Source organism: Anguilla rostrata, chromosome 16, assembly GCF_018555375.3.
Source record: "Anguilla rostrata isolate EN2019 chromosome 16, ASM1855537v3, whole genome shotgun sequence".
NCBI lineage: Eukaryota > Metazoa > Chordata > Actinopteri > Anguilliformes > Anguillidae > Anguilla > Anguilla rostrata.
In genome coordinates, this window is record NC_057948.1 from 20,114,882 (window position 1) to 20,127,055 (window position 12,174).

General features: G+C 45.4%; 1 protein-coding gene across 5 annotated transcripts in view; it reads right to left on the minus strand.

Annotated features, from left to right (window-relative positions):
- herc1 (HECT and RLD domain containing E3 ubiquitin protein ligase family member 1) overlaps window positions 1-8,764 on the minus strand; it is a 66,310-nt gene extending 57,546 nt beyond the window's left edge. For all 5 annotated transcript variants that reach the window (XM_064313165.1, XM_064313164.1, XM_064313163.1 and 2 more), the window contains exons 1-8: window positions 8,530-8,764; window positions 3,134-4,089; window positions 2,507-2,602; window positions 2,143-2,337; window positions 1,319-1,630; window positions 862-958; window positions 569-712; window positions 64-191 (exon numbers count right to left, since the gene is read on the minus strand). In XM_064313165.1, coding sequence (XP_064169235.1) covers window positions 64-191; window positions 569-712; window positions 862-958; window positions 1,319-1,630; window positions 2,143-2,337; window positions 2,507-2,602; window positions 3,134-4,063 — 1,902 coding nt within the window. In that variant the 5' untranslated portion in view covers window positions 4,064-4,089; window positions 8,530-8,764. The remainder of the gene's footprint in view (window positions 1-63; window positions 192-568; window positions 713-861; window positions 959-1,318; window positions 1,631-2,142; window positions 2,338-2,506; window positions 2,603-3,133; window positions 4,090-8,529) is intronic.
- Window positions 8,765-12,174: the final 3,410 nt, after the last annotated feature.

Consider the following 12,174-nt stretch of genomic DNA (forward strand, 5'->3'; position numbering starts at 1 on the left):
AATGCCAACAAATACTTGAGGGATTTTGTGGTATTTCCAGTACTGCAGTGTGTAGAGACGTACCTGTCCGGTGGAGGTGAGGGCGAGAGAGGACTGGCTCCCTGCGCACACCTTCCGTATGAACATGCCCTGCAAGGCCTCCACAACTTTGGGTTTGTACACCCGGTTGGTGTCGCCATGTCCCAGCTTGCCTGTAAAGAGCGACACAGGATAGGACATTAAGCTCACCTACCTCCCTTCTGCAGTAACTATGATGCTTTTGCCCTGAACTTCTATTCACTACCATGCACCACAGTGTGGAGCCTCAACCAAATAAGTTACCCAGCAGCCCCCTGGACTACAAATCTACTCATTAAACCAGTGCAGCACCATTGCTCGCTTTCCCCTTGTCAACATAAATTCTGTTGGTCACTGACAGAAAAAAAGCTAAAATACCATGCCAAAACTCCCTAAATCTATGTTCATGCGCAAAGGCACACTCAGCTTAGCTGAACAGAGGCCTGAGTCTATGCTAAGAGAGGTATGTTACGCATGCTCGGTCGTAAGCAAACGCGGCCGATGAGCTCACCGTTGTCTCCGCCGCCGAAGGACCAGACGGTGCGGCCGTCTTTGGACAGCGCGATGGTGTGAGAGCTCCCGCAGGACACCTCCCCGACGTTGCTGATGTCCTTCACCAGAGTAGGAATGTTTCTGCTGTTGCTGTCCCCGTGACCTAGGCAACGGTGAGGAAACATTAGAGAGAGGGGCAGCTCAGAATGAGCTCACGTCTCACCTGTGGACAGGCACACTGGGTTTAATGCTATCGTTCAATGGCCTTCGAATGGGTCCAGGCAATAGGAGCAGAAAGGGGGTGGGCCTTACCGAGTCTCCCGAAATCTCCCTCGCCCCAGGTGTAGAGCTCCCCGTCCTCGCTCACGGCGGCGCTGTGCCTGTACCCCGCGGACACGCACACCACCACCTGCGTGGGACAACACCGTGCCGATCAAACAGGGGACAAACCAGGCGCCGTGGCAACAGCCAAAACATGCAATTCTGCTGGGTGAATTTCATTTTGGATTTCATTGTGCTGGGTGAATTTCATTTTGGATTTCATTGTGCTGGGTGAATTTCATTTTGGATTTCATTGTGCTGGGTGAATTTTATTTAGGATTTCATTCTGATTTTAAATAACACGCAAAAACTGCTCAGCCGCCCTTGTCCACTTTGCATACAGCATGCGTCATTCTGCTCTCTGACCTGGAGCTCATTTTCTGAAGGCCCTGGGGCCCTGATGCCCTGTGCTTGGAGCACGGCAGGCGTGTCTACAGAGGGGGCCCACCTTTCCCTGCAGGGGCCCCTGGATGAGCTTGGGGTACTTCTGCGTGGAGCTGTTGCCGTGGCCCAGCTTGCCGTAGTCGCCGTCGCCCCAGCTGAACACCTCGCCCTCGGTGGTGAAGGCCAGGGTGTGGCCGTCCGAGCCCTTGGAGGACGACACCTTCTTGATGGCCCGGTGGGGCTCGAAGGTCAGCTTCTTGAGGGTGGACTGGTTGTTGGAGTCGCCCAGGCCCAGCCGCCCGTAGCTGCCCTTCCCGCAGGCCCGCACCGAGCCGTCGGACGAGATGACGAAGGTGCAGTACTGCCCCGCTTCGATCTGACGGGCGGAGGAGAGGAGGGTCAGCGCCGCCAAACACAACCGAGGGGCGGGGCTATAAACAAGTGCTTTTAAAAATAACTTTATCTGTTTACGTAAACCCTGTTAGCCGTGAAGGAGCCAGCACAATACCCGGCATAGTCCGAGGAGATAGCAGAAGAGGCTGTGGCAATGCATTATTTATGCCCTTCGCCATTATCAACAAAGATCTATGAGATTGCGTAACGGAGGGGAAAACCACACTGGACAGCTTCATCCATAGCTCTCCACCCGAGCCATAAGCACACAAGCAGTTTTCTAGAAAAGCAGGTTACAGCTTTATTACGAACCATGCATTTTTCCCTCTTTGATCTTTGCTTTAGGGCCTTTCTTTAAAGAAACGCAGGAACTCTCAGCATTAACTCCCTTAGCCGGTCTGCGATTGCATTATTGATTTCCACGGGCGAGCGCGGTGAGGAGTGTGCTTCCGCACACTGAGGGCTGCTCGGGGGAGACGTGCGCTGCCTCCTTACCGTCTGGGCGTCGGCGAAGCTGGGCGCCAGCTTGGGCTGCAGGATCTTCTCCTGGGTGCCTTCCACCAGCTGGTGGCTGCTGTTGCTGCCCCAGACGTACACCTCGCAGGTCTCCGAGACCATGGGCGCCTCCCCCGTCTGGATGCTGTCCGGGCTGGCGCAGGTCCGCGAGTAGTCCGACGCCATTCTGCACACCTGCTCCCCCCCCCGAAACGAAACGGGAGCTCTCAGAATGATGCACACGCTATTGTGTTCGCACAACGACTCAACGTGGTCGCCGTTTACTGGCCGCGGCGGCGTTGTGCGAGTTACACAGAGCGGCGAGTGTGACAGTAATGCAGGCGTGAGAAGGGGACGGCGTTACCTCTTCGAACAGGCAGAGTGCCGCCTCGTACAGGGAGCAGAGCCCGTCGGCCGTCCGCGTGGGCTCCCTCCACTGGTTTCGATCCGCAGAGGAGCCCTGGGGCAGGAGAACACAGCACACACGTTCAGCACAACGGCTCACACGCAGACTGCTACACCAGCCACAGCAGCCTACTCCTCTACCTAGCTACACACAATCCTCTGCCCTATCCTCACAGATTCTTACTACTACAATTATCACTACCACTATTACTACCACTATTATTACTACTACCACTGTTACTACCCCTATTATTACTACTACCGCTGTTAATAACCCTGTTATTACTACTACCATTGTTACTACTACCACTATGACTACCACTACTACTGCTACCAATAACAACTTCATTTGTATGATGCTTTACAAGCATAGTGTATGAAGCACTTTACTAGGAGCAACAGAAATAATACTGAGCAGAAAAACAGTACAATAAGGCTAGGAAATGCAGCTATTGAAAAAATAAGAGCAGAACTAAAACTGAACAAATAGCATCAAGCAGACAATAATTGCAAGGATTTATAACGGGGACTAAAGGAACGAGAACCCAAACGGGGGAAGGCGTACGGAACGTTCTGGGGCAGTTACCAGCGAGCGGCGCATCTGCATCAGGATGTTCATGAAGCAGTCGTAGCCGATGAGCCCCTCCTGACCGAGGGCGTCGCGGCTCTTCTCCATGGCGCTGACGACGGCCGACGCGGCCAGCGCCATCTCGATCCACTCCAGCAGGTAGCGCAGGGAGCCGCGCTGCGCGGCCAGCCCCAGCAGCAGCTCCGACGCCAGCCTGCGGCCCAGGATGTCCGCCCCAGAGTTGGGCATGGTCACGCCCTTCAGGAAGCCCGTCACCTGGGCCAGGCAGTCCAGGCCCATGGGCGGGATCTTGCTCTCGTTGGCCAGCGACAGCGGCGGCAGCGAGCTGACCACGTCGATGGCCGTGTGGATGACGTCGTTGCACAGGTTGAGGCCCGGGCCGGGCGGCGGCGTCATCCAGCTCTGGCGCAGCAGGGCAAAGAGCAGGCTGAGGCCCGTGCGCACGCCCATCTCGATGAGCGCGTCGGTGCTGGAGCGCGGGCGCTCGCTCACCGAGTGCAGGTCGGCCGCCCCGGCGCTGCTCTCGGGCGAGTGCTGCTGCTGCTTCACCTTGCCCTTGTCATGGTACTTGTTGGAGAGCGCGTAGAAGACGCGCTGCAGCACCAGCAGCCGCTTGCGCAGCGCGGCGGCGAAGGGCGAGTCCGAGCACACCGTCTTGGCCAGGGCCAGCTGGCTGCCCAGCAGGGCGTCCAGGTAGTGCTCCTGCTCATCGCTGGAGAGCGACTCGCGCTCAAAGTCGGGCAGCTGCGGGCCCTTCAGGCACAGCACCTGCTGCGGCAGCAGCACCACCTCTTTGTTGGCCAGCAGCTTGGAGTGGAGCACCGACACGCCCTCCCGCGTGGCGATGGACTCGCTGTCCTCTGTGATCCACGAGCTGTTGAGGTGTTCCAGCCATTTCAGCTTCACCGGGGGGATCATCAGGGCCATGGCACGTCACTCAGGCGCCATCAGTCCTGCGGGCGGGGCGGGACAGGGCGGGACGCGTCACAGGGGCTCTACAGTAAACCCTAACTGACGCCCAATCACAGGGCCTTTACCGCAGCAGCCAATGAGACACAACCCACAGATTTGGGACAGCCAAAACTGTTCAGAAGATAGGCTAAACCTAACAGTGATGCGTTGGCTTAACAGACCCGTTCCTGTTCAGAAATGTGCCTCGGAACAGACAGTGAGTAACATTAATCGATCTCCTGGACCATTAAAGACCAAAGCCTCTATCCAGTCCCTAAAGAACCATGCTACGGGCGGGGCCTGTGCTAAACTGGCGCCAGCATGCAGGGTTTCAACACTCCAAGGATCCGTCCGTATCAGACTGTGCTTTGGTGCATTCTCTAAATTACTAGGCCACTCTGAGCAGCCAGAGCATACACCTTGTGTCTACCAGCTGAAAGAAATAAAATTTACTGCATGGGAGTGGTCACAAATACTATTGATCTCAATCTGTGCAGATCCTTGATTGGATAAATTCACTTTTCCAAGACACTTCTCCAAAGCTTACAGCTCATCTGCCCATTTATCTGGAGGGCTCTGGGTCAGGTAATTAAATAAACCTGGATGACACATAACTCAAGGAGGCAATCTAGACATGAAATGACATATGAATGAGGAACAAGGAGGCACGAACCTCAAACCCAAAATTCTACCTGAAAATGCAATGGACAGACACAATGCAATGGAGGTGACACAGTAGAAAAGCCCACAGGACAAAGTTAAAATATCATATAACTAAAAATAAGCCAAATATCATATAACTTCACATTGCAGAGTTGCATAGCACTGCACACTAAACCATCTCTGAAAACAAAGGCTAATTTTTGCATCAAAAGCATTGTTTAAACTACTCTTTACAAATGTAGGTAGTGTAAACCCAGAGCACTAAGTAAGATAACACAGTTACCTGGATTACATGAAGAGGTTTGCAATGCTTCAACGCTTTTTAGAAGCATCAATTACAGACATGCAATAGCCTACTTTTCTAAATTAAACCGCAACTGCCAAACAAACCCACCATTTACCATGCATGCATCATCCAGAATACAAAATAAACCTTACAACCACAAGAATCGTACCCAAAAGAGCTGTAGGCTATTTAAATAACTACAACAGTTAACATTTCTTCAATCATTAATACCAGGCAATGATAATGACCAGTTATGATCTCAGACTAGTAGAGACCTGTTGCAAAAAGTTAAGCTGACAGGGGTAGGGTAGGTGGGGTGGTAGTGATTTTGCATGATACAGATGCAGTAAGTGAGGCACATGAGAGAACAGGCCCACTTTTTACTTTGGTCAAATTATACATGCATCAGATCAAAGGATCCGTGACGAAGTAAAGAAAAAAATAAGAACTGAGCAGGCACTGTTCCTATCCGTTGTCCCTTCTCTGATGGCAAAATACTGTTATCGCAGCAGTCAGTCAGACTCCTCTAACCGGCCTATCAACCAGTCTGTGAGAGGTACCCTGTTGGTTCTGGGACTGCTTAGTTGAAAAATGATTGCCACATTAACTGTGCTATTATTTAATAAAATCCCAAATTGTAAGACCCAATAAAAGCTTGCAAATGAACTGAAGAATTCATCCATTTACAATTCATGTTTTCAACCATATAAAAGTGCCCATCCCAGAAAATGCACAGAATAGGAGTAACTGCACTGGAAAATGAAAGGGATGAAAGAAATCTGGCTTTATTCCTGGTCCAATTCAGGTAAGTTAGGCCTAAGCACTCTAATTGAGAAAAATAACCACTCTAACTTTCACATTCTACTTTTAAATGATGCAGTTTCACATTCTGGAGTTTTTTGAGAATATAATTTCTGTTTCAGTGCATTATTTTACGTGGGGAAGCTTATGTGTGCACAAAGAAAAAACTCAAATAACTTTCAATTCCCAAGCAGCTTTTACAATGTGCTCCGTGTTGGGAACTATGGATAGTCTACCTATCCCCCCCCCCCCCATTGGAACCACTCTAAAGTATCTAAAATATCTGGGCCCATTGAAGAACATACCCAAAACATTACATAAAGTCTAAAAACACCCAGAAAGTGAATTGTCCCATTTAAGTACGTTTCACTTGGATCACATTTCATATAGGCTATGTCTGATAATATCTGATAACATTTTTCAAACCACAGCAACCATGTGCACTTTCTTACACCACACCTGACATAAGACACAGCTATGGTACAACAAAATTTGCTCCCCTTTAACTTTGTTTTTTGTCCAATAAGTCAACTAAGCCAATGAGACGGCCAAACACACCCACAATTTACAAATGAACTAATTCTGACAATCCTCCCATTTTAAAACAGGGTTCATCAACCCATCTATATTACTTCTAATAGAGCACAGATTCTGAAATGTGTGCACGATTACATCGTAGGTGGTTGTACAGTTAAATATTAACACAAACTTTCACAAATTGATTATTAACCAGTTTTATCAAGTTGACATAGATCTACCTAGGCAGGTATCCATAGGCTATTCCCATATTCTGATTACTACAGCCTAGTTCCTCCATATATTCATAACTTCATTTCAGAGTTTTCATTCAATCCTGAATTAAAAAACCCTCAAGCTAGGCAACATCTCAATAACACAACCACGTCTGAGACTTCCTAATCAAATTACAACAAAAATCAACAAGACATTTTACACGGAATGAGCCAAACTTCACCAAACTGAGGTCGTGATTAAAAAATAAACACTTCAATTATGTAATGATGACAGTATATTTTCCCTTCAGTACCACTAATGAACCATTTCACAATGTCCTTCACTTAAACTGCGTGCAACAATGTATTGAAACTATTCAGGACTAAAGAATTACCTGAAAAAAAACTTCCCCAGAATTAATCGGGACAAAGTTCATGACAAAGCTTGCAGTTACGCAAAGTTTAATTTGTCTTATTTCCACATTACTACGTTACTTCTGGCCGGTACAACGAGCCGATCTCCTTGGTCGCACTGGTTTGGTGCAAAAGACAGGGCGGCTTCAGTATGTTCTTAGCTAGTTCATAACTGTGTAAGGACGACCATGGGAAGACAGCTCCGCGGTATGAACCCATTCATTGCCTCACAGTTGTGCCGCTGTATGTCTGACGTGCCTAACGTTAGTCAGACAGACATCAACTAAGATTGCTAGCAAGCTCGTAACCACTAGCAAAATGCTGAACAACATCGCCGTCGTGACTGCCATTACTACGACAGCACTAACCAACTATGTTAGACCGCTAATGCTAGCTATACTGTGGCTATCTAATTGGCTACTGTGAGCTACTGGATAGTGACTGCTAGCTAGACAACTCAAATAGCCACCTCTAGCATATTCACCCATTTTACAGCTGCTCAGTAAACAGAAGCAAGCCGGCTAGCTATCTTTCTTTATCCAATGTTAAATCCTTCTTTGATTAAAACAGCACTCATCATTCTGCATCACTGACTGTCAAATAACGATGCTGCTAACACAGCCCATGCCAAGCCCATGTCAAGTAATAGTAATAAAACTGAATTTAGCTAGCTGGAGTGGGAAACGATGCTGGGCTTGACCCTCACCTCCAATTATTAATTACCAATTGCCACTAACCACACAGACTATTCACAAAATGCATCCAGCTGCCCTTTATCGAGGCATTTATGCAAAAAATGTGGCAAAATGGCTAGCATTAGCTAGCCAGCAAATGCTGACTAACCTGAAAACTAACACTGAATAAAAACAGTACACCAGGTAAATAGCCATCCACATAACACTGACACTATACACTTCAAGATTAAAAGCTGGATTTTGATCAGCTTGGCTAGTTAGTGTTGTCTACAGCTATAACCTAGTTAAGTTACCCTTTTAGATATCTTAGTCTAGCTAGCTAGTTAATTAGGCTAGCAGACATGTTTAGCTAGATACGCATAGCTAGTTTGCTACTTTTGTTTCTAGCCAGTATGCGAAATTAGTTGAGGCTATTTTAATTTAGCTCTGTAAGCATACTTCTATCATAAGATATTTGTTAGCCAAACATTAATACTACTAAGCTCTTCTCATAACTAGCTACCTGTACTAGCAACTCGCTAGCTCAGAACGAAGGCATGCTAGTAGCTAACTTATGTCATTATCACAAAGAATTTCCAATGCAGACACAGCAACCTAGCTAACGTAGCGAGCTGGTTACTCTTTGCCGCTAGTTGCCAGCTAAGAACCAACGCGTATCATAACGAAACCGCAAATATTTTCTTCTTGCCATTGTAACAAAGAACACCAGACTGGTCACTTCTGTCATTTAGCTAACGACAGGGCGGTGGGAGACGCGGATAAACGACGCACACCAGACTGAGGATGAAAGGCCTAAGCAGCCACAACGGTTAGGAATAGGCACAGATTCCAAACAGAGAACAGCAGGCTTACCATTAACTGTCAATGGCCTCCACCGTACCTATACGCAATTGGACTTAAATGCTATTTGCAAATGATGCTGCACCTGCATGTTTACCGGTGCCGTTTTTTCAATATTTGCTGTTCTTTCTGGCGATAATTTGGTCAATCCGTCTTTGAAATAAGATATACTAAGTGTCAGCAGTCGTTCCCCATGCTCTCCCTCCCTTCTGTTAACTTCCACCGCAGTCAAGCTGGAGTCCCAACCCCTCTCCGAGCCCCAGCCCCTGCCCCAGCCCCAGCCCACTGAGGGCGCAGTGACGTCTCACTGTTTACTTTGAAAATCTGTTCAGGTACAGTGTCCCGGTGCAGGTGAAGAAGAGAAGTTTAATTCATTGAAAACACTTTGATGAGATTTTTACGAATTAATATTAAGTTACTGTGAGTCATTTAAATTGCCGAGTAGCTAGTTCTCACGAGAGTGGTTGTGTTCGCTTGGATAAACATCACAAGTTATGTCAGATGTTAGTAGGTCATGGCGTTTGTTGACTTACTTCAGACTGGTAGTAACTGGATACATTCTTTGGACCATTATATTCGGCAATTTCTGAATGTAGCAAATCAGACATTAGATGAATATTCAAATTTTAAATTTGTTTATGTATTTCAGTTATATTTCGAAATTATATATGTATAGGCCACACACACACACACACATACACACATATATAACTGAAATACAGACATTTTGAAATTAGAATATTAATGTGAAATTTAATTAAGGTAGGTACTTCGGGTGTGGTTAAGCGACCTCGGCTTTGCTTCGGCCGCATCATCATCCCTGTCGTACATTATTTTCCAATAACAGGACAGCCCCTCGTGGTTTATTCCTTACATATTAACTACAGTAAGAACAGTGAGACTACAGACATTATGTGTAGTGAAGCAAACCTGAAATCAAAGTAAAAATTGCTGAACTAGTTTTGTTGCAATTTTACAACATGGCACAACTGGTGTGTCTTTGTGTTGTTATTGCATTTCTGGCTATGGTGGCTACTGATACTTGTGGTTTCAATTTTCAGCATTTCTCTTTCATTTCAAAAGATGACTCATCTGTTTTTGTAGATTCAAAATGCATCCATTTAAAAGAGCTGAGCAAATATTGACCATTTCTTTCTCATTGTCACTGAAATTAGTGCCCAAACAGCAATATTTAAATATTTAATACATTTACGTTTACTTATATCCAAATAAAAGAAAATAATCGATAGGATTAAGGTCAGGTTTTTTAAAGATTTGTTTTCTTAGAAAGTGAAAGCGGCTGACTGTTCGGTGTTGTGAGTGCAATGAGCTGAATATACTAAGACAATTTGAGATTACATGTAATAAATTAAAACTGACCCATTTATTGGTCTGAAAGATTAAACACATTCATTAATCAAATTTTAAATAGACCGCTGATAATATATATAACATATTATGTTATATGTTTACTTTTATAGTGAAAATTTGAATGTATGAAGGTTTATAACAAAGCATGTTAAAAAATGAATTCTTAAAAATGTATAGCAGGTCTAAGGGTGCTTTTTCATTTAGTGCCGTCGGTGCATTGTGAGATTATGGAGGTAGCGTTTTTATAGTGTATGCTGCCCCCTATAGGGTTAAAAGTTTTGCAACCTCATTGCTTTAGATATACTGTGTATTTTCTAGGAACAAGCTCGTTACGATTTTAAGATGTGCAGTTGCTGAATGTTGCTGGCATTAATTTGTCAGCGCAGGAGATCACTATGACAAATGCACCAGGATTTTTGGAAAGTTGTAGCCTGCAGGTTTTGGTAAGGTTTGAAAGTAATAGCAAAATCAGACCACCAGGGAGTGCTATGGGAATAGGATATTGGTTAGCAAATTTAAAACAATAATTGTCGGTTTAAAAAATAAATACAGTTTATAACTATGTAAGCACTTATTCTGTAGTGGTGACAATTACAGTAGGCTGAACACAGTTGTTTTTTTTGTTTTGTTTTTTTAAGTTCACTTCAGTCATAAGACTAGAAAATCTACAGGATCCTTGTTACTAAAGACAGTCTGAGAAATTTTGGAAATTGGTCTCTGCTATAGGCTACGCTAAGGGTAAAATGTATTGTATACTGTAGGCTACTTGTTTTGAGGAATGTTTATATTGTGGCCTGATGCCATGTATGGTCATCTCTGTACGGACAACAATGTATGCAGTCATTGTCATTACAGCCCTGGGAACAAGTGGTCTTGGTTTAGCTGAAATTTTATACCTTTGAAAGAATGCTAGCTCTATAAAATATATTAGCTTTTGCCAAACTTGTAAACCGGTGTCTGAAGCCTGGAGAGCCACAAGCTCTGTTGGTTTTCAGTGGACACTGCACTTAATTAAACAATCAGAGCAGCTGATTACATAGTAAACTTACTTCACCTGGTTACTTGGGTGTGAATTGCGTGCTGATTTTAAGGTGAAAAAAGACAGCAGAGCTTGTGGCTCTCCATGATTAGGGTTTCAGCCCCTTGCTGTACATTGGAGTTCTGACTCCGACATGTCAAAGAACAGGCAACCATGAGAGAAGCTGACATTACTCAGCCAGAAAGGGCAGTGCCTGGGGTTAAACCCTTTGCAATTCTCACAACAGCATCACAAACCATACAATCTGTGATGAGGCCTGCCAGGAAGAGTCAGTGCAGCACATTGATATCAGCATATTCCCCTATGTAAGTCCAAAGGAGTTAGTATATTACCCACTCTAAGCATTAGCTCTACAGTAAAGATGAACAACAGTAGAAACATCAGGAGGCAATGACCTAGCTTATAAGGGGGCAACAGTGTAGCAATGCAGCTTCCAAACCAAGTAAAGCAGCTTGAATGTATTCAGCACCCAAAGCCATAACAGACTGTTGTACCTCAATAATGCACTCCAGTAAGACACTAAAGTGAAAAAAGGGCAGGCCTTCCAAAATCTCTTCTACCCATTCAGCTGCAACCCACAATAAATATACATTTAATTTCAAATACCAAAATTTTCCAGATTTGTATTTGCAAAAAAATATTTTGTTGTATTGATGTTTCACTCATACCAATGTGACTGAAATCACATTGTCCAGTCTGTTTCTCACTCTCTCCCTCTCACACTGCTCCCCCCCCTCTCTCTCTCTCTCTCTCTGTCTCTTGCACACACACACACACACACACACACACACAGTGTTTCTCTCTCACTCACAGAAACCCACGCTGGACAGCAAATATTGTTGTTCTGAGCAGGCTTTGTATGAACTCCCATGCAGTTTATTGACTGCAAATGAGGAATGAGGCTTCAGGGTTTATGACAAAGGATAATAGAGGATTACAGAAACATGTTGGCCAAGAAGCAAGAAAAAATAGTATACAATGTACAACAGACATATTGACAAGATCTAGCTGCTTAAAAAAAAAAACTTACCCAGAGCATCAGGCACTGTCCTTTTTAGATGCGCGACAGTTCTATTGTTTGGCCTACATTGTATAGGGTGACAGAGGCTTTGCTGTCTCTAAGCTATCCATTACAGTCACACCACTGCAAAGACCTTGGGAAAGTACAGAACATGATAGTCCATGTGTAATCCATGCGGATTTTCAAAAGGGCATCTTAAGCAAATCTGTCCTAAAGCAAAAAGGCA